The sequence below is a fragment of the Mizuhopecten yessoensis genome, unplaced genomic scaffold, assembly GCF_002113885.1.
Source record: "Mizuhopecten yessoensis strain PY_sf001 unplaced genomic scaffold, ASM211388v2 scaffold213, whole genome shotgun sequence".
NCBI classification, from domain to species: Eukaryota; Metazoa; Mollusca; class Bivalvia; order Pectinida; family Pectinidae; genus Mizuhopecten; species Mizuhopecten yessoensis.
Genome location: NW_018403434.1, coordinates 1381977 through 1408283, shown reverse-complemented (window position 1 = coordinate 1408283; position 26307 = coordinate 1381977). Strand labels below are relative to the sequence as shown.

Genomic DNA, 26307 nt, shown 5'->3' with positions numbered 1-26307 from the left:
CCCATCTTTGTAGCCCAAAAAACAAAAGATACAAATATCCCTACCTCCCTACCGTGGCGTAACCCATATCTCGACGTCGGAGCCACGGAGTGATCTCCCTTCCTCAAACCCCCTTTTATGGAGCCTAAAGGCAGCCGGGATGAGGAGGCAAGGGGAGGAATACAGGGTGGGACTCCATAAAGTTATGGTAAGTATTACATCATGAAAATTGGTTTTACTTCAAAAACCTCAATTTCATTTCAGTAATAATTACCATAAGGTAGGGAAAAGGTTCAAGGACCCCCCTAATAAAGCCCCGAAAGTAATTAAAAAGTGGAAAACCTCCCCGTGAAACGAGCAGGTGTACCACCGTGGTGCCTGATAGCATACTATTTAAAATCACTGAATTACTGTGGAGTAACAGCCACACACTGTGCAACCACCACCGGTCCAAGGGAATTCAATCCATCAGAATGAGAAGCCAAGGACCGGAGATAAAAATCCGTGAAGGTAGTCTGTCCGCGCCAGAAATCCGCGGACATGACCTCCTTAAAGGGGGACCCATTGAGGAGGGCCCATGACGCAGCAAGGGCCCTGATCTCATGAGCTCTCACCTTATACAACGCCCGAACCTGATCATCCGAGTGGTCGTAACCGTACTTGATGACCTGACAGATCCATCTAGACACTGACTGAGAAGAGATATCCTGTTGACCCTGCTTAATGGGCAAAAACAGACGAGATCGAGGACCTCGCCCCCCCCTGGTTTTATCGAGGTAAAACCTAAGCGCCCGACAGGGACAGAGCAACCTATCCCGTTCCTCAGCTCCAACGAAGGCAGTCAAAGACGGAATCTTAATCGGATCGGGCGAGAAGCCAGGAACCTGATTCTTAGCCATAAAGGCAGGATCAGTGAGAAGGGTAACGGCAGAGTAATTCCAGGACCACCGGAGGCAAGAGGGGTGAGAAGACAAGGCATGAATCTTACTCCTCCTTCGACCTGAGGCCAGGGCAATGNAGTGAGAAGGGTAACGGCAGAGTAATTCCTGGACCATCGGAGGCAAGAGGGGTGAGAAGACAAGGCATGAATCTCACTCCTCCTTCGACCTGAGGCCAGGGCAACAAGGAATACCACCTTGTAAGTAACAAACTTCAAGGAGGCAGACGCTAAAGGCTCATAAGGTGCCCGCATCAGCGATTCGAGCACCAGTGGCAAATTCCACTGCGGAGCCAACTGCCGGACCCTAGGCCTGTCCAACCCAAACCCCCTAATCAAGGCAGAAAGAGAGGAGGACGAGCCTACCTCCGACCTACCATGAACAGAGAGAACACTAGCAATGGCCGTGCGATAACCAGCGATAGTGCCAGGGGCAAGATTGCGGTCCCTAAACAGCCAAAGAAGGAAGTCCGCAATCACCTGGACAGTAGCCTTGATCGGATCAACCTTCCTGCCGACACACCAATCACAGTAAATCTTCCATCGTGACTGGTAGACGGCAGATGAGGAAGACCTAATTGATCGAGCGATGCGATCTGACACGTCCCTAGAAAAGCCTGCCTGAGCGAGGCCTCCTGAGATAGCTTCCAAGAGTGCATCGTCCTGGACCGAGGCTGGCGAAGGAGGTTCGCTCTGAGAGGAAGAGCCAGAGGCGACAAAAGCTCCGGAAACCAAGGCTGCCTCGGCCACAGGGGCGCTATCAGGAGGAGGGAACACTGATTCTCCCGAAACTTTTGCAGCACCCTGCCCACCAAGTTGAAGGGCGGGAATGCATATGCATGCATTCCCTCCCAATCCAGAGACAGAGCGTCCACGGCCCAAGCCCTTGGATCTGGAACCGGAGAGACAAACGTTGGCAACTGATTGTTCACTGAAGTGGCGAACAGGTCTATGTGAGGCCTGTCCCACACCTGACAAATTCCCTTAAAAATCGAGGGATTCAGTTGCCACTCTGTCAAAACCGGCTGGCGGCGCCTGGAAAGAGTATCCGCCAGAACATTCAACCTGCCTGGTAGATGCTTGACACAAATTGTCAACTGCATTTCCTGACAAAGAAGAAGAATGCGAATAGCGAGGGCACACGGGTGTGAGACCTGGTTCCCCCCTGTCTCTCCAGATACGCGACAACCGTAGTGTTGTCCGTAGCCACACAAACCACCTTGGAATGCAGGATCTCCCGAAAAGACTGCAGAGCCAACAGAACAGCCCTCATCTCGAGCACATTGCTGTGCTCCGAGAGCTGTTCCCCAGACCACTCCCCCGACTGGCAACGCCCGTCGAGATAAGCTCACCACCCTGTCATGGATGCATCCGTGTACAGGGTCATAGTGGGAACCGGCTTGGACAAAGGAACTCCTCGGAGACCATTGTCCTGATGAGTCCACCAGCGTGCGTACTCCTTGACCGACTGGTTCAGAGGAAGCAAGGCTTCCCAATCCCTTGAAGAATGGACCCAGTTGGCAAGGAAAAACATCTGAAGAGGCCTGATGTGAAGTCTCCCTAAGGGGACCACATCAGCCAGGGCGTTGTGATATCCCAGAAAACTGAGAAACCAACGTACCTGGACTTGAGACCGGCCGATGAAGGTCAGAACAAAAGCCCTGGTTTTCCCACGAAAGCATTTATAGTATACACCAAGTTTGTTCAATAATCATTACTAAGTACATTAATTACCAGCTCCTATTTAATAATGCAGTTACGTTTACTCATTCGTGCCGGCCCTCGTGCATGTCTGCGTGAGTGTGTTTATGGTGTATGTGTTTACGTTAGTGTGTTTACGTGTGCATGTGTCTGCGTGAGTGTGCTGTTTTATAGTTTTCCCGTTAATCAAATGTGTGACTGAACATTCAAATACAGACAGCGATAAAATGAGTTTTTGTGGCAAAGGTCACTTACTGATAAACCGTTAGCTGTTTTTTTCTATTCATTAGTTGATACAATTTTAACTGCCGAGCAATACAAGCACATTGAACACGGACAAACAAACAATATTTGAAATCTGTAGATTTTAAAAATATGACTTCAAAGTTATAATAAAAAACGTCAAAACGAGAAAGATAACAGGCATGACAATGCACACATCATCTTAAGTTTTGTCTCAAACATGGTCATTAAAGCGAGGGAAAACCGAGTGATTCTACGTTAGTCGCCTCAAAAGAATACTTTGTACGTTTCATCAGATTTTTTTCTGAAATTGAAGTTGACTTCAATGCGAGATATAAGTAAGTTTAACCGAAGACGCGATATTAAATCATGTTTCAATCACAAATCTAAAACATTATAAATTGCATATACATAAACCTGTTGATGATCGTCAGTAAATACTTATTCTCCGGATTATTAGCTCACCTGGTCCGCAGGACCAAGGTGAGCTTATGCCACACCGTGGCGTCTGTCGTCCGTACGTCCGTACGTCAACAATTCCTTTAAACGACCTCTTCTTCTTAACCACTGATTGGAATTCATCTAAATTTGACTGGAAGCATCCTTAGGTGGTGGGGATTCAAAATTGTACAAATGGTGGGGCTTAGGGGCGGGGCCAAAAGGGGTCAATTTAGCTATATTGCTTTAAGCGACTTCCTCTCTGGAACTAAGAAGTGTATATCAACCATATTTGACTGGAAGCATCCCTAGGTGGTGAGGATTCAAAATTGTACAAATGATGGGGCTGACCACCCACGGGGCTGAGGGGCGGGGCAAAAAAAAGTGTATTTCTTGGAAATGGTTGAGTTCCCCACCCTGTAACGGTATATACAATTGCTGAGTATAAAGAGATGATTGCACATATGCTTCCAGGATGGCCTTGGGGACTGCCTTGGGGACTGCACCACCCTTGGCGACTTAACCCCTGGGTCATAACTTTGAAACGGTTGAGATCCCCACCCCAAAACTATATCTACTAATGCTGGGCAAAAAGAGACAAATGCAGTCACGATATTAGGATTGATCCTGGGGTCTGGCCACAACCCTAGGGACCTAGTTTCTGAGTCAAAGATTGGAAACAGTTGAGATCCCCACCCCATAGCCATACATAAAATTGCTGGGCATGAAAAATCTAATACAGATATGCTACAAGGATTGGCCTTGGGGTCTGGCATATTCCCTTGATCTCATTCAGAGAATATTTTGCCATGATTGATTTGGTATCCAGGTGAGCGATACAGGCCCTCTGGGCCTCTTGTTAATTGATGTAAAACTGCTAAGTTTACTTTTTTAATCATATTTTGATAGCCCTTATTTACCTAGGGTTCAGGAAATGCTTTATTCAATCAATTTTTAATTTAAAATGTTCCTTATAAAAGTCAACGCACACATGTTAGCCCAAGCTTGGAGAATGGAAAAACTCGAAATGTACCGAAGAGGGTTTCAAACAGGGAATGTGGCACGGACCTTGGAATGCAATACAGAGTAGGATGATATTAGTTAAAACATGTGTGTCATATCAAATATTAAAAGAACAGGTTTATCAATACATGTAATTGCAAAATGATAAAACAACTGTTGTTTCAACCAACTTACTATACTTTTTGGTCAACATATATTTCAAGCTTTTTAATACTTGAAAATCAACAATAACGTTAATTATCCGTGTTCTTTTTGTGTCGGGATTAATTTACTGTATTTGTTTACTTTGCTCTTGAGCTAATAACTTTTAATATTTGAAGTGCAACACTAATGAGCTATGCCTAGATTTATACATACATACATATACTGACTTTTGACCCAATATAAATCCGACATCTCATATTTAAATCGACTCAAACATTGTTAGCTCCCCTGCTCTAAGGGCAAATGAGCTTTTGCCATGGTGCGTCGTCCGTCCGGCGTCATCCTTTTACTTTAAACAACTTCTTTTCAGTAACCAAAAGGCCTAGGATGATGATATTTGGCCAGAAGCATGCTGGGATGAAGAACTACGAAATTTGTCTTTATTAGAGGGCTACCACGTTTGTTCAAATGAATGACCTTGACTTATATTCAAGGTCACAGGGGTAAAAAAAAAAAAAACGTTAAACATCTTCTGAATAACCAAGAGGCCAAGGGTGATGATATTTGGCAAGTAACATGCTGCGATGAATGGCTACCAAGTTTGATCAAATGAATGACCTTCACCCATTTGCATGGTCACAGGGGGTCCAATATCTTGAAATGTTTAAACAACTTCTGAATAATATAAAGATACAGGGTAATGCTATTTGGTCAGAAGCATGCTGGTATGAAAGGCTATAAAGTATGTTCAACTTAATGTCCTTGTTTGAATTTCAAGGTCACATGTGTGTCACATGTTTAAATCTTTCAATAGATTCTTTTGAATCAAACACTGGTATTTTGCCTGAAGCTGTATTTTAATCTACTTTTAAGATAAAAAGTATAATAATAATACCAGGTGGGCGATTTAAGCCCATTGCGCCTCTTGTTTTTATATCCGTAGATTTCAGACAAAAAAACAACATGTCAACAGATACATATTCGAATCGCTCAGAGACACTGTATTTAACCGTAACACATTTTAGGTAGGGATTAAAATTGTGTGAAACACTTGCTGATTGGCTAATTTATTTTGGTCAGTCATCGCCTTTTCCGGATGTTATTTAACTGGTCCCTTCTGCCAGATAAAACACAAAGACACACACTGGAAATCCAAGGTGACATTTCTACAGTTTGATGGTCCGTAAGTGTAAGTTTTAGCAATGAACAGTTCCTATAATTATAAGTTATGTAATTCTCATGTAAATGCGACGCTTGTTGTTCTCAGTCGACGATTAATTAATCTTTTTGTGTGTTTGTTTTTAAATCATTAATTTGTACTTTCGCTTTAAATAGACTTATGCTGACAAAGTCCAAATGTGTATTATAACTATTTTGATGTCAATTCTGACTGATATAACTCGTAACTAAACGTTATTGTACCATTTATCAACATGTTCCGTGTCTAAATTGGTTTGTATAACAGTTTTATGCATTCTGATTATTGTCAATGTCATTGTGTATGTGGTCGTAGTCTTGGTGTTACATGTAGTATAACTCATGTAACTGTTTACTGTGTTTTTGAAGTGATTAACACTGCCCTCATCGGCAATTATATATAATAGTCCAGATTGAATAATAGTATATTGCGTGTATTCCATTCAAAAGTGTTACATGTGAATTTCAATAAAAATGCATTCTGTTACAGGAATGTGTCCCACTTTATTTCAAAAAATGATCTTCGTCAGTGGTTATTAAAGTATATATGAATGTTTCGGTATCTTTTCTTGACCGCATAAAACGGGTTATAATACATAATGTTGCTGCCATTGTAATAACGTAATAATAGGCCTTGTAGCTGAATGTTTCATCAGAGGTCGGGGTTAGTCATTGTTTGTGGTGATTAATCCTGACCTCCTCAGCAATTAAATCTATGAGCCAACTTTAATTAGTGTGCGTGATATTGCTTGTTCTCATTCAAAAATGATAAAAGTGATTGTCAGTCAAAAGACATTCTGCTACACAAATATGTCATACAGGCGGACAACCAAGCTCTAACTATCAAATCGTGTTAGGTTTACAAACAGTTTCTGATGCATTCTTTATCGTGCTTCACATTGATATTACCCAGTATTGAAGACTATTTTGTTTGACTCGGCTTTGTTGTGGAAATCTGTTTTCATATATATGTATATGTCGATTACACAGCTATATTGCGTGACAATCTATTTATGGGAAGGTAATAAAAGATTGCATTTGTTTTATTATTGTCGCCTTTGTGCCGTATGATATGTAGGGGACATATGACGATAGCATCTAAATATAGCTCAAATAAACGTAGATATGTGGATAAAAACGGGTGTGGGTACATAAGGTTCATGAGTGTGTTTTCGAAATATCATTTGTTTTAGTGAAGGTCGTGGATCGAGAAACAGATACTCCTGCTGTTACTTACCGAATGTATCGTAATAGGCGACTAATGTAGAAACCCCCTGCAGAATTACTTGGGATCTTTATCTTTCTCTCTATTTCTACATCCTTTCATTTCCTAACGCCTTACTTGGCAATACCTCACTTTTGGCTTTAAGGTTAAGCGTTCGCCAAGGTGAACAAGATAATGGGTTCTGTCCCCAGGCCGGGGACACCAAAGTTCTTTAAATTGTAGTTGTCATTCCCTGCTTAACGTTCAGCAAAATGGGTAATGACAACAACCGGTTCACCCGTTGTCAGTATACTGTGACCGTGCGGAATGCTGTGCTGGGTGCCTTCGGCATGCAATTTCAGTGAGATAGCACTATAAAGTGGGCATCATAACTGCGCTATCACAAGGAGGCAAGTACGCCAACATACCCTGTCTCCGGTACACATACACACATGCACGCTTACACAACACATATGGAGACACGTCCTTAAATGACCTCGGCTGGTGATAGGACGTTAAACAATATAAAACCACACCAAAACCAAATTCCTATAGTGGCAAATTAATGGCCAGACTCAAATAAATTATTATCTATATATAGAAGTATGTTTCGATATATTTTCTTGACCATACCTCACGGATTTTACTACATACATGTATCTTTCTCGTATTGTTGCTGTCATGGTAATAACCTAACAATATGCATTGCAGCTAGATTGTTTCTATGTGAGGTAGATCGACATATATTGCAAATAGAGCCTACGGATTTGTTTAATTGACGAAGCTGGCAAACGTGCAACTAACAATACAGAATTCATAAATTCGGAAACTTTGTTGAAGATTTTTTAACGTGTCACATATTGACCAAAAATGCCAGTTTTTATCAGTCCTGAAAAGATCCCCCATATATTAAGACTTGTGAACACATATCGGAGATTCCTTTAAAAATAGTAGATATAGTAGTGAAATTGCCACTGCATCACCACTATATACTACCAACCACGGGTTAGAAATACATCTAAATTTGTAAACGGTTTGTGTTTGATATATAACAAATGGTAACAAATGATACAAACAGTTATTACATTAAATTAGTCAACTTATTAAGAGGCCCTTTGTTAGACAGTTAGTTCGGTCCAAAATTTATGTATTGTGCAAATTAATTCCTGTTAATATTCGGTTCGGAAAGAAACTTGAAAATATACATCAATATGCAATACTATTGTATAGAAATTTGATGAACTAGAGCTATAAATACGATCTTTCTGTTTTTCATACTTTTGTAGACTGTTTGAGACTTTGCGATGGATACAGAATCATTTGAACATCGGAAACTGATTCAAAGACGGGAACAGTCAGTGCAAGTATTATTCGACGAACTTGATAATACTGAGCTTGATGGATGCAAATTTCTTTGCGAACCGTACATAGAATCTGCCTCCCTGGAGGGTATCAGAAATGGAAGCGAATTGGTCCCCTTGCTTGCGAGAAAAAGGAGGATTGATTTTGAGCAGCCTCACTTTGATTTTCTGGTTGAGCTTTTGTACAGAGTACACCGACTTGACCTCGTCATGAATCTTGGTTCATCTGCTGAAAATGTAAGGACGAAATATGGCAACATACAACACACAAATATGATTGCATTCAGGTAAGTTATTTTAATTATACGGCATGTGAATATATACATATTTCCTCTCTAGGGTTTCCCCCATTCATATACTTTATGTTATGAAGTTTTATAAGAAAAAATAAATCTCGAACACCATCTTTTAACTGTGATTCTGAAGCTGTAACCTTACGTCATCCGCAAGGCAAAAATGTAATGTTTTATCTTGATGTGTAAATGAAACCTGTAACTTAAATACCATTTGCTGACTTGTCACATCTTAAATATATGTTCTAGGTGTCTGTTACTATCCTTATCGTACGATCTGACAAATAAAAACCTGGAAGCAATATTGGAGATATTGAGAAGTGATGATGATATAGGGATTGGGAGGCTGAGCAGAATAAAAACAGTCCTTGATTTGTTTCGTCTCTTGATGAAAGAAGTAAAACTCAAACACGATGACTTTCAACAGCTCACCCAGATCGTTGACCTTATTGGACGCCAGGACCTCTTGTCAAAGATCCGTCACCATGAAGATAAGCTATTAGCACGTGTCAATCAGTGTCTTCTGATCTACTTAACATAGCATAATCTAGTGCGGTTTACTGTTAAGAAACTTTTTATAAGAAAGTAGTGACTACTTGCAATGATCATTTCTGCAGATAATGGGTAAGAATAAAACATGATGTACGTCAATGCATGTAGTCAAAAGTATGGGACCACTTGAAAAATCAGGAGTGTTCTTTTATGTCTATCGTTAAGGGGTCATTCGGGAAAACAGTATTAATCTTCTGCCTCATCTCATTTCTATTTCCTTCTTTACACTGTCAGGTGTTTCCCAAGGCATACGTCTCCATATGACCATTCTGTTGTGAGGACGTGAAAACAAAAAGGTTTAGAAAAGAATATAATGAAATGTGTATGTACAAAAGTGAAAAACGTTCATGATTCTTCTTTATCGAGAACTTATTCAGTTAAGGCTTTGCCACTCCTTAAAATTTACCATAAAAATGGTTTACATATTTAATGATTGTGATCACCTTTCGTCCATCGACCTGTAACTTTTCTAAAATTGTTGACCTCTTCTGAAGAACTGGTGAGTGGAAAGTTTTCAAACTTGGCAGAATTATCCTTGGTAGAAAACGCTATCAAATTGTAATATCGGGTTCCTACCCAGGCGGCAAGGCTCCAAAGCGGGGCCCCAAAGGGAAAATAAATAAAAAAAACAGTAAAAGGGGGAACACCCGTTCTTCTTTAAGAAAGGGGTACATACTACTTTTGCATGTATTTTTTTCCATTTTGAGCAGAAAATCGTTCAAAGTTGGTTCGATTAACTGTGATGATATTGTAAATTAGATAGTAGGTGCAAATAAGAGTATGCCTTGCCCCAGGGGCTTGCAGGTCCTCAGACTCAGATGTACAATTGTACTAGAATCAAATACTATTCATGAATGTAAGAATCCTCGGTAGCTTTATTTGAATTATAAAATTTAGTACCCCAGGGTCTTCCGTTGTCACTAAGGAAGGGGGTTAAAATCACTAAAGTTTATATAAATTTATTCCAACTTGATTTAATTATAATTGGATTGCAGTAATATGATATACGCAATAGGANGGGGGGGGGGGGGGGGGGGGGGGGGGGGGGGGGGGGGGCCAATAGGGAAAATGGCTAAAATTGAAAAACAAAAAACAAAATAAAAAAAAGAGCCTCAGATGTAAAGGAACATATATCATATTTCTTAAAAGCAAAATAGCTTATTTTAAGTGTGTTAACGGTGTTTTTTTTATTTACATGCTGATTTACTTTTTAAACCTTAAAGATGAAATGTACCTTTACTATTACACAGGTGACCGATAAGGCCCTTGGACCTCTTGTTTACTCTAGATGACTATAATCATATACATATAATGTGTATTTTTATCGTATTACCCCTAAGTTTTTCTACATCTATATCCTGGCACCAGAATCACAAGAATTATGTGGCAACATAGGGTATCCTTGCCTATTTTTGTGAGGTAATTGTAAGACATCAGTGTTTCTGACAACCACATAAAGATTATGATAAAGCCGTTCTTATATTCTATTTAAGCCGAACAATGTATGATGATGTTTCCAATAACCTCGATACAAGTGTACGACAAATCTAAATTAAACTGCATAATAATTTCATCTTGCTGGTAACAAGCATTTTAACTGGCTTAAACAATTATGTTATCAGCCCATATGGCGTCGCCGTTTGTAACGTCGCGTTTGATTGGCTGATACAACGGCGTAGCAATTTCAAAGAGAAAAAGAGTCTATCAACAAAAAACCGGAGTGTACTCTAATCATAGTTTATTTAGAGTAAACTCCGTTTTTTGTGTTATATCTCCATAACATTAAAATTATATTCAAGTTATTATACCTCTACTTTATTTACACTATATAAAAGTAATTGGTTAAATCGAATTTATCCCCACTTTTGCCTGACTGTTTTAGTCCTGTGTGTTAGTCTGGGAACTAAAACACACCTACACTCGGGTGTTTCCGCCGAGCCAATCAGGCGAGAGTTGGGCGGAGCTTGTTACCGAACTCGGAAGCGACGCGCGAGGTGGGCGGAGCTTGCTACCGAACTCGGAAGCATTTGGCTCCATTGCTAACAAAGGGGTAGTTGCGACGTGAAGCTATACAGCTTATGGTTTACAAATATTTTCTAGTTAAAACAATCTATCCAGTGTGTAGCGGTATAATAAAACGGTTAAAGTATGGGGTTGAGGCATATAGCAAGTTTCTGGTGTCCCTTGACCATGCCTATTTCCCTCGGCTTCGACTCGGGAAATAGACCTGGTCTCGGGACAACAGAAACTTGCTATATCCCTCAACCCCATACTTTAACTGTATATTAATCCTTAATTAGCATTGCTAACTACCTACAGAGATTGACCCTATATTTATTATTATTTAAACAAGGGTCATAGTAGGACATCATTTAAGTTATTAAACAAATGTCAATAGTGTTTTCGATGGTTTTGTTATTTCGTTCTGTTATGTTAAACCTTTCACGCTCTCGGCTTAATTATTCTAAGTGATATTCAAAATATGTTCCACATAATTTCATGAGCTCGCAAAAATGAAAAACCAGACCAGGAAGGTTCACTTTATACCATATTACTTCACATATGTTTGCAGACAAAAGTAGGCGCGCCATCACTCTCCACGCCTCCATCGATTCAATGCGTTCATCATATTGCAACGACACAGGCCGCAAAGGTGCGTTCTCTATAAATAACATATATTGTAACTAAAAAGACGAAATAAGGTTAAGACAACCAAATTATTTTATCAAATAAAAAGAAACGGATATTTGATTGTTAAGAGTTTAAATTACTCAAAGAAACCCCATAACTCCTATTAATTGTTCCGAATTAACATCAGCTGTAGGTTTAATGTCTCATGTATATGATGTTGATACTGTTTCAGCTATTTTCCCATGTCGTTACTCTAATGTATGAAATTACTTTGTGTATCTTTCAAGATGCCCATTATGTTTGATAACTTGAAAATTCTGGCATATTTATTCAAAAGTTATGTTAATGTGCTGTAGCTGATCTCTGTTTCTTGTTTTTTACAGCTTACAAGGACAAAGAGGTAAACACAGGTTTGATACACATATATAATATGGAAATACATAGGCCAATTGCGTGTATACCGGTGTATTGAACACAATGTTTTAGTCCCGTTTCAAGGTAGTTGTATCACTCGGTAAGATACTTGACCCCAGTTGCTTATATCTGTTGACCTACAGCAGATTATAATCAGGTCGGGGTTCAAATAGGGGACATGAAATTATTTTCTACTTATAACTGTATTACATAACACAGACTACGATTCAAATCAGGCATTAATGAATATGAACATGGATGTTAACGTGGGCATGAATGTAAATGTGACTTAAATGTGAAGAATTGACACGAATTTTAATATAAACATGAATTTGAACATCGACATGAATGTGAACATCGACATATATGTAGACAAGAGCAGGAATGTAAACATTAATAAACATGAATATATAGTTTGATTTAATATAGTATATAATGTAATATTTAAATTTCATAAAACTGCTTTAGCTAAGATAAACAATAATAAGAAAGTAAAATGAATGACTTATCGTAATTTTACCACTTTTGCTGTGTTTTGTTTCTTTTAATTGACAGACGGTTTTCATGATGGAAGAACCGTTGGTTTTAAAATATTCAAAACAAGTAAGTATTCTGCTCCATATAACAATTTTTTCGAATCCAAAATATATCAAACATGATCACCTGGAATTCAGATTAATAAAATCGTGGTTTTCTGGACATACTTTTTTAAATATAAATATAATCTTTTTTATATGCTTAAAAAATGTAATTGAAACGTTATTTTCTACATGTATATGGTAAATAGTTTTAATTTTGATGTTGTTTTGGGTCTATCCGTATCGCAGCCTTCCAAAATACACACACATACACTACACGCATGCATCATGCACACAGGGAAGGCCGTCCTTAAATGACCGTAGCTGTTAACAGGACGTTAAACAAAATCAAACAAACAAACAAACAAATTTGACGACGGGGACGTTTATATTTCAGTTCACATGTGTAAAGGAAATTTACCCTCACAAGGAGTGTTCGAGCCCCCTTCCGGGTCTACAAGGTTGGTAGTTTTTCCTTATCCTAGTAATAATCTTGCTTCTTCTTAGTACTAGTAGCTGAGAAGAATCTATCTCACTGGATCTTTTGGTTTGGTTTGATTTGGTTTGGTTGTATTTTGTTTAACGTCCTATTAACAGCTTAGTTCATTTATTGACGTGTCTTCGTGTATGTTGTGGATGCGTGCAATTGTGTATGTATGCTGGATACATGGTATGTTGCTGTTCTTGTCTCCGGATCTGATGCCGACTTTATAGTGATATCACACTGAAATACCATGCCGAAAGTACCCAGCACAACATTCCGCCCGGTCATGTTAACCTTGAACAGGGATAACAACTACACCGTATACATTTTAAGGACTTTGGTATGTCCCGTCCTAGGGACAGAACCAATTGCCTTTCTCACCTAGGTGAACGCTCAACATTAAAGTCAAACGTAAGGAATTGTCCAGCAAGGGACTGGGAAATATAAGGTAGTAAGAAGTAGAGAGAAATATTAAGGTCCCAACTATTGAATTTGTGAAGCAGATTTATTTTGGTCGCTTTTGTGTCCTCAAGTAGACGGCAAAAAGCAAATCCTTAATTCTGCAGGTGGTTTCCACATTAATCGCCTCTTAAGATACAAACAGAAGGTGTATTCTATTTCGATCACCGACCTGCAGGAGTGCAACTAAAAAATAACAAGTAAATGTTTTATCCCTGTGTTTTATTGGTTTCACCGTTCTTATTGTTAATTTATATCTACAAGAACTTTGAAATGATGTAATGTTGCACTTTCCCTGTTTTGTACATCCATGAATGTATGTCGGTAAGGAGCAAACATAATCAGCATGTCTCAATGGTATTTTCCGAGTAAAAATTATGTCATGATACTAAAGTATGGCTATCAATTAAAGTTTCTCATGGAGAAAGCATTAACAATATATTGTATCATCAATATGCATATTTAGCTTATCTTTGATGTAGGGTATCCATAAATGAATTCTTAATCCCGTGACAGGAATATGCAGAATTGCTTGTATGATATCTGAAATTTGATTTCTTCTAATTCAGGTTTCAACAATTTGTCAAGTTTGTTAGGAAAACAATATGGAAAAGAAACGCCAGCAAAGCATTCGCCAAATTTGTCATCGCAGGGCTTTGTAGCGTCGATAGAACATTTTGGTTTGTATTTTTCATTTCTTAACAAAAAGTCTACACATTTTAAATTTATATTGAGGTATTCTTGGTGCTCAACTTTTCAAAATGTTTAATAAACACTATTACAAAGCTACTTGCAACTTGTTATATATTTTAAAGATGTATTAAACATTTTCTTTTGACAATCTAAATTGTTTCCGTTTCACATTGCTCTGTGTTCATTTGCGCCAGACACAAGAGCTCCAGATCTGATGGACAGCGAACTACTCAGCAAAATGCCATGCGAACTTCCTGAACCAATGTTACCAGCCTATGACAAAAGTCAGTCAACCTTAATTAACATATACCTGATATAATCTCCATCAAACTTTATCTTCGACGAAAATAGGTTGAAGTGCACTCAGTTAAATCGTATTTCGGAGCAGTAGTTTATAAAATATTGAATTAAAAATACCGATATCTTATTAGTATAAGATTCTTTATATCTTTTTCTGCGGTCTGCTTGGCTTAGACCAGATACACTGATTATTGTCTATAACAGTTGGGGTTTTTTTGCAATTTGATATGCTGAGACTTAATTAACAGATATTTATACATTAATATTACATGTATATAAATCTCAAAAACTTGATATAACAGTTTATAACATTCCAAATGAAACTTAGTTTATTGATACACAAGGTTTTCAGGCCATGTACTATAAGGTTCTGCAGTTCAAATTTTCTGCGAATCTTAAGTCATCTTTAGTCCATTGTATTACTTTTTGAATAATTGCAATGTGCATCAATGTCGGACAAAATGAAGGTGAGAACTAAATAATGCCGCCATTTTAAAGAACGTTAAATGGTGCTGTAATGTACGGAAACCATTTTTATTTTACAATTCCTCGATTTGATTATGCGATAAAAACCAGTGAAAAAAGAAGTTTGGTCGCTGTGGCAATACAACATCGTGTAATATCACAGTGTGAAATCAAGATCTTGTATAACGTAACCTGAAAATTGGTTGCATCAATATTGTAGAATTTAACAAGAACGTAAAAAAACTTTAACAACCATCAAAAGACTATGCTCCCACGGACTTTGACCTTTGGATATATGATAATTCTCAGGGATCGACCTCAACGTAGGTAACTATTGTATCATAACTAGTAAAGGTCAAATTTTAACACTTGACAAATTGCAATAATGAATTTTTGTTATCTAATTATTTCCTTTTCTTACATTTTCCAAAGAGTGGTTTTCAAGTTCATCGATAAGAGACCAAGATGGAAAAGACACTCAAGAAGTAGCATCACCGGAGGTATCTCAGTTTCGATGAAGTTTTGTATGAACGACAACTTTCCACGTGTTGAAGTATAGATAATACATTGTGAATCAGATAAAAATGCGTGTCAGAATAACGATATGCATCAAAGCCTTTCTTCATTTATGACAATATGTTTACAGATGTATAATTACGAAATACGTACCTCTCCTATACCATTATATTTTTCATTTATTCAATGTATTCAATAACACAGGTACACATTGTATCAGGTTCTCTATTTTTTTTCTATCATCAGCTGAATTATTAGAATATTATCAGATAAAAACCATTTGATGAAGAAAATCTTAAGTTAAACTAATTTATTTTTTCAGCAAATTGTGTCTTTGCCACCACAAGGAGCGTCCTTCCTGTGATACTTTGAACAGTCAAATTGCGATGGTAATAAAATCATTTTTAAACAGCAATGAATGGCTGTTAACTTACAAGAGCTTGAAGTTCAGGGAATAAGGCGAGGTATTTTCTTTTCGTGGGGAGATGGATAATGTTTAGAAAAGGTTATGGTTATTAAAAATACCCTATATGGTAACACCGACACACACACTGTTGTAATTGATAACAATGTAATTATTGTAACATTTTCTTCCGTTTTCAATTCGATAACATGCTGGCTAATATAGCATTTTCACTAGATTTAGTTAACAACCACTTCCTCAACCTCTTTTAGCTCCGTACTCACTTTGTAATGAACCTCAATAATACTTAAAAAATAACTGCAAGCAAAAATGTTCCAATTGACAAATGTTTGTTTGGTATCTTAACTAATATTTAACTCAAACTGTCCTTCCACATGGCACTGTGACGATCTCTGTTGATATTTATTAGACACTAAGGTTCGTGATCAGATGGATAGAGAGGTGCTCAACGAAATGGCATGTGGGCTTACGGAACCTCAGTTATCAACCAGTGAGAAACGTAATACGATATTTCCATTAATCTCCCTGACATCGGTACGAACCAAACCTTAAACATGACGAGGTACATATGTATGGATGTCCGGTGTGAAGGAATCAACTGCATCATGTTGAGCAATATTACGTTATATAAGCTAAATAAGAAGCACAATTTGACAAGATACCAAATAAACTCAAGAATTGAGGCCGTATTTTCTGATACAAATAAAAAAGGAAGACCTGAATTGAGGGGCAATTGGATCCCTCTCTTAATGTAGAATAATACATAATTTCAGCTTCATATGCATCATTTATTCTTTTAGACACTTTCAGGTTCAAACTCCATATTCCTTCACTAATATTATCTTGTTATCATCTATCAGGTCAAAAAGACAAACTATTGATATGTCTTTCACCATAAAACAAACATATACACATACATATGTTTCGTCACATCTCCATATCCACAAAATCATTCAGTTGATAGAAACATTCTATCACATTAATCATTATTATCAAAATGCAAAAAGTACCATATATTTATACATTGTTTTTTTCTTCCCCTTTTTTATTTTGCTATTTTCTGCTCTCATCTTTTACAGTGAAAGACAAAAAGGAGTCCAAAGAAATAACACCGATGGAGGTAGCCAATTCTCAATAATGTTTTTCGCAAATTTAATTTTCCACATATTTAAGGTAAAGATAACGAATTAATATTCTAAAATCCGTCTACAGATATTTCTCGAAAAACCACGATGAAAAGCCTTGTTGAAGCTATACATCATGAAGTTAGAACGTTATCATGCGTGTTAAAGGCGCTTTTGCTTTTCGCGGTGGTCTGTATTTTGTTACTGTTTTCTTAAAACATCCGGTTATCTAATGACAATATTCAAATACAGAAACTCTATAAGTAACACGAATTTAAATTCTTATTCAGCCAGTTATGTCTCTGCCAACTCCAGGAGCGACGTTCCTGGGACACACTGAAGATCCTTCCAGTGGTAATTAGTTATCGTACTTTGTAAACGTCAACAATTTTATAAACATTAATTATCATATTTTATTACAAAATGTCTCGGATGTAGAACGTACTTGACGTACACAGCCAGTAATACCGATATATTATTTTATTCATGTTGGTTTCACACTATGGTATGAAGTTATTGTGTGATTCGTGAGGACAACGTTTATTTACAAGTAAGTTTGATTGAAAATGAACAGACGAACGCAAGTAAAGTTGGAAATTATCTCCCGTTGACTGTCAGTTTTGCTAATATAAAACTTCCTTTGTATAATATAGTACCGTCAGTTAGAGTTATTTTACAAAACTAGTAATATACTATAAAACAACTCTAACTGATTTAAGTGCAATGTTGACAAAGTTTTATATGCACATGCATTGTCACGTTACTAAGTAAAACAGGTTTATCCGAATTATTACAGAAGTAGTTAATAATGTGCTGATAAACATCTGTTAGTTATAAACAGGCCATATCACATCGGGTAATTTTTTGAATAACTATGTTTAACTTATTTGCCTCGATCACTGCTTCCTACTTAACTGAATGACGCGCGGGAATTTCGATTTACGAGGAAGAACATTCTTCTTCTTGGTGGTGATACTCGATCTATGGTGTTTAGATGTTACAGTCATTTCGATATACAAATGCTTCCTCCAAATATCACGATTGTGTATAAATAGTTGAACATCGATGGAATAAGATTATAATTGAAGGGTTTCTTCGAATAATAGATAATGAGGCTCCAGTCGGGTTTTATGGCCGCCCTCATGCTTTCGTTTGGAATTTGTCCCTCTCTTGGTTGGATACAAAGTTCGATACTCAATACCATGCTCATAAGTGTGACGTGTTGGTTTGTTGTCACCACCCCGAGTTGAAGAAGGTGACATTACAAGGATTCGATCTGAAGCTGGTATTGTTAATATCGCAGGGTTTTTTCATATTTCAAAGATATCTATAGCCAGTTTTATTATTGTAAGCATTTTGTATTCTTTTGTTTTACCTAATGGATAGTATATTTATCCTAATTGTAAAAAAAAAAAAACTTCCTATGTAAAATTGTAAAATGTTATAGGTTATGATAATTTGCGTCCTTGCGAAAAAAAGCTCGTTTGAATTTAGTAAAATCACCATTAAAACCAATTACAATCCAACTTTAATAGAATATATTTCTATTTCATATTTCAATAAACTTAACGATTTGTCATGTTATATTAAGCTCACCTGGCACGACGGAGCTTATGCCGTGGCGCGGCGTCCGTCGTCTAGCGTCAATATTTTACTTTAAACAGCTTCTTCCAAAAGGCGTAAGGTGATAATGTTTGGCCAGAAGCAAACTGGGATAAAGGGCTACCAAGTCGGTTCAAATAAATGACCGTCACTCATATACAATGCCACAGGGGGCAAATATGTTAAAAACTTTAAACAGCTTCTTCTGAATAATAAAAATGCCCAGGATGATGATATTTAACCAATATCATGCTTGAAGGAAGGGCTACCAATTTTGTCGAATAAATGGCCTTAACTCATATTCAATGTCACAGGGGGTCGGTTGCCTTAAAGCACTTTTAAACAACTACTTCTTTATAACCAATAGGACCAGGATGGTGATATTTGGTCAGTAGCATGCTTGGATGAAGGACTACCAACTTTGTTCAAATAAATTACCTTCACCAATATTCAAGGGCACAGTGGTCAAATATGTTAAAAACTTTAAACATCTTCTGAATAACCAAAATGCCGAGGGTGATGATATTTGGTGAGTTGCATGGTGGAATGAAAGTCTACCAAGGTTGTTCAAATGCATGACCTTCCCTCATAGTCAATGCCACAGGGGTCAAATATGTCTAAAACACATTTGAACAACTTCTGAATAACCAAAAGGCCCAGAATATTGATATTTGACCAGTAGCATGCTTGGATGAAGGTCTGCGAAGTTTGTTCAAATTGATATCTTTAAATTATATTCAAGGTCATAGGGATCAAATATGTTTAAATCTTTAAACGACTTCTGAATAACCATGAGGCCCAGAATCGCGATGGCCATTAGCATGCTTGGATGATTGGCTACCATGTTTGTAAAAAATAAATTACCTTGACTTTTATTCAAGGTCACAGGGGTCAAATATGTTTAAAATGTTTAAACGACTTCTGAATAACCAAAAGGCCAAGATTGTTGATATCTGGCCAGTAGCATACTAGGATAAAGGGCTACCAACTTTGTTAAAATTAACGACCTTTAATTTTATTCAATGTCACAGGGATCAAATATGTTAAAAATATTTAAACGACTTCTCCTAAATAACAAAACGGCCCAGGGTGATGATATTTCGCCAGTAGCAACCTAGGTTGAAGGGCTATAAAACTTGTTCAAATGAAATACCTTCAACCCGATTCAAGGTCCAAATATGTTCAAAATCAGTAAGGATATTTGGCCAGTAACATGCTTGGATGAAGGGTTATCAAACCTTTTTCATTTGAATGACCTTGGCCCATTTTCAAGGCCACATTTAGTCAAAATTGTATATACTTTTAAATGATCTAATCTCAATTAACACCAGATCTAGGGTGGTGATATTTTGCAAGTTGCATGCTGAGAAAAAGGGTTTTTGTTTTTTGATTGACTTATTGTTATTTACACTGATATTGTGTGCGTAGCTTTATCTAAGATCACTTTTAAGGTTACATATGCTAAATTAATAGCAGGTGAGCGATGCAGGCCCATTGGCCTCTTGTTTTTGTTTTAGGATACGTTAGTTCTGAACGTGAAAAACAACTCCCACGACCTCCTCCAGTATACAAGTATACAATGAGCGCCGAACCTCGAGGTACATTACTTTCATCCAGTTTATCAAACCTGTAGTGTAATAGTATAATATATGATATGAAGTCGAGTATCTGTACATACATAAAGTGTTTATAAAAGTGAATTGTGCGACTATGACTCTTCTCATGTCAGCTTTCTATCTCCTTTTGATAACCACTCGAACAAATATGACCTTTTCTAGCAATGCTTTAAAAAATATGCCTAGAAAAGGGTAATCATTTTATATATGTCTTTTGGCTGTTAAGGTTTCTGCTGGTATTGTTTTTATATAATACTCATGTAGTACAAAATATTGTATGTTATGTGTATCATGCTAGACAGGGGAAAATCTACATTTCCCACTTTTAATAACTAAAGCAATAAAACATAGTAAAGTGGTGTAAACTAACTAACTTACTGTATATTTTCAGGAAAATGCCTCGTTGTAAATAATCAAACGTTTAAGAATTCGCAAGGTCGGACTCACGAACGTAAGGGATCAAATATTGATGCAGGTACTGTGCTATTTTAGCTCTAAATAGTAAGTACATCTCAAGTAAAGGATCTTATTGAGGTGGAGAATGTATGCATTTATTATCGTCGTTAATCTTCACAAGTGACTCATACTTCAAAGACAGACATTTACTACCGTAGTTAATACCATGTTGCAATTACAAATATGAATACAAAGACAGCAGAAAGTCCGCCGAGCATAGCGTTTGCGGATTCCATCTAAACAGAAGAATAGTTAACATTGTTTATTTAAGTCACTATTGAATTAATTATACTTATTTACGCCATATGTCATCATATACAAATTAACTTGGTAGTATTTTTATGCTATATTAAACAATAAAACTGCATTGATTAATAAGTTGTATTTTTTTTCTTACAATGTTTCTAATTTGATGATGTTTGTCGTTTACAGACAGATTGATGAAAACCTTTTCCAGCTTAAAATTCGAAACAGAGCTATGTAACAACTTGTCCGCATTGGAGCTAGTACGTCTGCTTTCAGAAACAGGCAACAAAGATCATACAAACTTCGATTGCTTTGTCCTATGTGTGCTGACGCATGGCAGCAAAGGTCAGGTGATTGGTAGAGACTGGTGGGAGCCTGTCGACATAGAGGAACTGACGAAATACCTACAATCATCATATTGCCGATCTCTGGCTGGAAAGCCAAAGATAATCATCATACAAGCTTGCCAAGGGAAAAAACGACAACTATGTAGGTCTTGCCTTCAATTGATCAATAAGAAAGGCGTATCATTTAACAAACGGATGATTTTCTTCAAAAACGGAAATATTGTTTTTATGATGCGTTTTGTATGTAATATTTGAATTCATATTATCGGTTTCCTTGTATTGATTATATGTTGTATAAATGAAATTAGTCTTAAAGTCTTAAAGGACGAATTAGATCTAGAGGAAGTATTCCTTCAACATATCTGAAACAAAAAGGGTTACGTAATTTAGAAATGTACTGATTACTCAATATATAATAGATATACGCAACTTTTATGTCTAACTTATGATCCACTATGAACTCCTTTCCATCGGCCAATTTTGCCATCTGCTTAATATCTTAATAAGTAAAAAAAGATTTTGATTTATCTAAAACGTATTTTATATCAAGACTTATTTTACTACAGGTGGTGATGTGGAGGAAGATATTGTTCCTTTTGCAGCGCGAGTTCTTAGACCAACGACGAACACCGGGTATCATGGGGACACAGCAGACTTTGTCATAGTTAATAGTACTTGCCCGGGGTATTCATCGCTCAGGTCGCCACGCGACGGAACCTTCTTCATACAGACACTGGCGGATGCATTAGATCAACACGGGCAAAGGTAACATACACGTTTAGACAACGGTCGTTTTTATGAATACCTGTTCAAACACTTCATATACTATGTTTTATGATAAATGTCTCATTTTTAACGACATTATTGAAAAAGAAATGCCGACAAAACTACAACAAAAACCACAAATTCACACTCGTTAAAATGCCACATCTATGATAACGCAGTGTGCCGTAATTGTCCATCGCAACAGAAGTCTGTCCACACGTTCTCTGTTACGCCCTGTCTCATCACTAAAGGGACCATGTTTCTTTCGAATTTCGAGAACTTCACTGCTATGTTTGACAAGAATGAATTGGGCGTCATTAGTTAACGGCGCTCTCACTAACAATATAACTTGGAATTGATGCAGAGTAATGTGGCATACTGTATCTATTACCAAATAAAAGTGAAATCATGTGTGTGTTCATCTTATATTCCCACTTCCTTCTGTTATAATCAATATAAGTACTGGTTCTCAAAAAGTAGAAATGCTTATAATGCTTGACTGGGTACTGATATCTTCTGAACGACCGAATATTTTTCAACGAAATTTATATATATATAAAAGTAATATGACTAGTCAGTAGATCTGGCTGAACTCCTATTCCTAAGGTGATTTGCGTAGTGAGAGGATCTTACTTACGCCCAAAACATTTAATGCTTGTTGGGACCATAATGTCTGGACGGCTATATATCTAAATATATATCAGTAATTTCATTTTGTCGAGAAAGAACAAGATAAAAAAGATAAAGTGTTTAAGTGCATTACACGCGTATTTGTTTAATAGCTAGTAAAAGATATTTTCCAAATATGCTGATGCGTTATAAAAGTGGCTGAGAAGACCAATATTTATGTATTAACTTACTGGATTTTGATCATAACACGACAAAATATAAATTTTCATTCAGAAGTCTCAATCACGCCGGATAAATCTGAAGGCATAGCTTAATAAAGGGATAAGATGTACACCTGATTGTTTTTTGTATTATTATTTTACAGGTAAAGAGAGTAAAAGATATAAACTTTATCTATTTTACAATAATTATGAAAAGGTAATTTCAACTTTGGCCCGGATTTTACCACGTTACTGGAAGTACCATACTGTATTTTCTTTAAATTAATTAGATGATTTATTTAAACACATGTAGGTGGGATTTCATGACCATCCTTGAGGACGTGAACAAGAAAATGTCAAGGCGAATCACAAGGAAGGACGGCCGTGATTACATTCAAACACCTTCGCTTCACTCAACTCTGACGGCAAAGATCAATTTCATCTAAAGTTACCCGTACAAAAATATCGTCTGAGCACTGTGTGCAGATCACATTAACGTGTATTACTTTGTTATAGTTTTTATTACTTTTCTCATTTGAGTGTGTATATTAATTCACATGTTAATCAATATGTATTATTCTTAAAGTGTAAGATTCATACAATTTACTTCAATCACTTTTAACAACACTACCTTACTTACTTAAAGCAATACACTTTAGTATGAGGGCTGGATAATTGTGTCATTTTTAGTATACTTGTATTTGTACTTTTTATGTTCGCTTGTAGTTTAACTAATAATTGATCTTTGCTCGATTTTATTCCTAATGTATTTACGTGTTTTCTTGTTATTTTTAGTTTTAGTATAGCCTAGGAGCTTAGATCATAACAATTCAATGGTATTTAGTATCCTGATTTTGTGATTGTTTTCAAAAAGTGCGAACTCGTACAGAATTTGAAAAATGTACGATAACAATTCCAGTCTGGTATCGTTAGTCTGATAACTGTGAAAAAATCCAAGGTTGAAATTTTATAGTGAAAATAAGAATGCAACGTAATACTTTCATCTTGTTAGATATCCAACTAAAGTATAGCGATTATCAATTATCACTGTATCCATGTTTTTGTTGTCATAGTCCTTTGCTTTGTATGTTTGTAAAACTTTATAAGTGATAAGGTCGCATAGGATTTTTTTCATAGTGTCCACTAAGGTTTTCAAACAACAACGAATGCACCTGTACCACCTGAGGTAAACCATTCACATATAGCCCTCAAAAATTCAAAAAGTGTCTTTGATTCACATAATTGATAGCCATGTTAAAACATCCCTGAATGTTGCTGAGGAAAATTGTCTAAACTGTAAAAATTTAAACGTTAGACAGTTACGAAAGTAGAGAGATTGGGAATCTTGGCCTATGTCGAAATTTGTTGAGCGTTCGCCCCTGTGAGGAAGGCTTTGGGTTCTGTCCCCTGGCCGAGACATACTAGAGCCTGTAAAAAGGGTAGTTTCTTCTCCTGCTTAACTCTCAGCAATTTAGGAGTGGGACGACTGGCTTCGGCAGTATTTTTCAGTGAGGTAGCACTATAAATTCGGCATCAGTTCCGCGCTATCACAAGGAGACAAACACGAACATATCACAGCCTCCCAAAGCACACACGCATACACCACACGCATGCATCTTGCACACAAGGGGTGGGAGGGGGGTCATTAAATTATCATAGCTGTTGATAGGACGTTACACAATGCTAAACCAAAGCAAACCAAACACAAACCAAACCTAGCATTAACCGTTTACAATCAAATTAATTATCCTCATACTCACTGATATATACTCAATGACAGAAACCCATTTCGGAATATGTTTTTACCATAAATATTGTGTACTGAGGGACGGGGGCTAAAGACTTAGCTACCTATACCTCAACTGTACATCGGGTTTATTTTATCATAAAATATCTTTTTCTGTAAACACTACAAATTTGCTTGCGCTCTTTAATGATTCACATAGTTTTAACATGTATAACTAATATTGTAATGCACGTATGTGACAGTTTTATACGCATTTGACAAAACTGTGAGACGTGAGATGAAACAATTTTATCATGTCATAACTAAAATTTAATTGTTTCCTATTCAGCAAAAATGAATATTTCACGATAAACAAACGATATTTTAGTTTATTACTTCGATAATAAGTTCGAAATACGAAATAAAAATGTCAATAAATTTACTATCACGCACAAATGTATATTTGCTCAAAATATTAAATTCAACTAATGATCAAGAACCAGTAGCAGTGCTAACTTTGGCTTACTGTATCAAACAACGAAATTTTTAGAAATGTTCTTCCTTTACGTCGAATTCATAATTGTTTTTATTTGACGTTCATCGGAAAACCATTAAATAGTCTATTTATTACATTAAATGAAGCAAAGAATGATTAAGTTAATGATGTCGTTGTCTTTTAACACGTATACCTACTGCTGACAAACTTAATACAAAAATATTAATAAAGTATGAAAATTGTTTTGTTTGTTAATTCAGCGGTTGTTAATTCAACGGATTATATTGCGAAGGTGTAAAAACACGCTTGGTGAAGCATTAAAAGTGGCCCTCTCAGTGTTGTAAGAGACGTGAAACATATACATATAAATGTTAGATCAACATCATATATAATAAACGTCGAATAATAGTTATGCATTCATTCAATTTCTTATTTTGGCTATGTTTCGGGAAATTACACTTGTAAGTTACCATTTTAGATATGGCGATATCTCAAATTGAACTTAATACCACACTGTATATGACATTTACATATTTTCTGTGGTAATCCATTCACTTCGTAAAGCATTTTTTCACATATCATCTAAACAGTGACAAAAATAGAACATGTTGACACAAGGCAGCCAATGTTTTATGCTTATCAGTTAGCATAAGAAATATAGGGCCGGTGAAATTTTATTTAAGTTCTAGTCTACATTTCACGTGTTAGTATGAAATCGATCCAGGACTGGTACGATGATGTCATTGAAACAAAGTTGTACCCATTCGCATTAATAAATCGTTTTACATATTACGTGTAATATACTCGCAGGAATGCTTACAAAAGAGGTTTTAAATATAAATGAATTGCTAGGCAGGGGTTTATGATCCATCTTATCTATTTTTTCTTCAAAATGAAAATATATTTGCAGTATTATAAAGCTTCTGTCGCACTTTAAAGAGTCAAACAGTATTCATTTCAACCAATGGCCGCTTAAATAAATACGTTGCAAAAGTCAGAAATATTCTTAAGTTATGGAAACACGGATAAGGTCTCAACCATTAGCTGCACTGTTTAAATGGTT

The 26307-nt window shown here is 36.7% G+C and overlaps 2 protein-coding genes across 6 annotated transcripts; both read left to right on the top strand.

The window, feature by feature from the left end:
• Positions 1-5555: 5555 nt before the first annotated feature.
• Positions 5556-17486, top strand: LOC110467135. Of its 5 annotated transcripts, XR_002464828.1 has the most exons (13): positions 5556-5654; positions 8153-8514; positions 8770-9011; positions 11645-11725; positions 12087-12103; positions 12673-12720; positions 13093-13156; positions 14208-14318; positions 14526-14615; positions 15529-15596; positions 15935-16001; positions 17116-17156; positions 17451-17486. XR_002464828.1 is itself a non-coding variant. In XM_021524236.1 (12 exons), the coding sequence occupies exons 2-11, from the start codon at positions 8171-8173 to the stop codon at positions 15974-15976; spliced, it is 1107 nt and encodes a 368-aa protein (XP_021379911.1). In that variant the 5' UTR covers positions 5556-5654; positions 8153-8170; the 3' UTR covers positions 15977-16001; positions 17116-17228. The 5 variants fall into 5 exon arrangements, 4 of the variants coding, with proteins under 4 accessions (XP_021379911.1, XP_021380080.1, XP_021379791.1 ...); XM_021524236.1 differs by lacking the exon at positions 17451-17486 and having other exon boundaries at positions 17116-17228; XM_021524405.1 differs by lacking the exons at positions 17116-17156; positions 17451-17486 and adding an exon at positions 16446-16533 and having other exon boundaries at positions 5556-5644.
• On the top strand, positions 17442-24561 carry LOC110467369 (caspase-3-like). The gene is made up of 6 exons (XM_021524523.1): positions 17442-17514; positions 20280-20360; positions 20770-20853; positions 21267-21569; positions 21994-22192; positions 23336-24561. Exons 1-6 carry the CDS (start codon positions 17457-17459, stop codon positions 23466-23468), a joined length of 858 nt encoding a protein of 285 aa, XP_021380198.1. The 5' UTR covers positions 17442-17456; the 3' UTR covers positions 23469-24561.
• The last annotated feature ends 1746 nt before the right edge of the window (positions 24562-26307 follow it).

Coding starts and splice junctions, on each gene's coding strand:
- LOC110467369 (XM_021524523.1), top strand. CDS start 17,457: ATGTCTCTGCCAACTCCAGGAGCGACGTTCCTGGGACACACTGAAGAT. Junction 17,515..20,279: donor CACTGAAGATCCTTCCAGTG/GTAATTAGTTAT, acceptor TTTTTGTTTTAG/GATACGTTAGTTCTGAACGT. Junction 20,361..20,769: donor AATGAGCGCCGAACCTCGAG/GTACATTACTTT, acceptor GTATATTTTCAG/GAAAATGCCTCGTTGTAAAT.
- LOC110467135 (XM_021524236.1), top strand. CDS start 8,171: ATGGATACAGAATCATTTGAACATCGGAAACTGATTCAAAGACGGGAA. Junction 8,515..8,769: donor ACAAATATGATTGCATTCAG/GTAAGTTATTTT, acceptor TATATGTTCTAG/GTGTCTGTTACTATCCTTAT. Junction 12,721..13,092: donor TTTTAAAATATTCAAAACAA/GTAAGTATTCTG, acceptor TTTATATTTCAG/TTCACATGTGTAAAGGAAAT.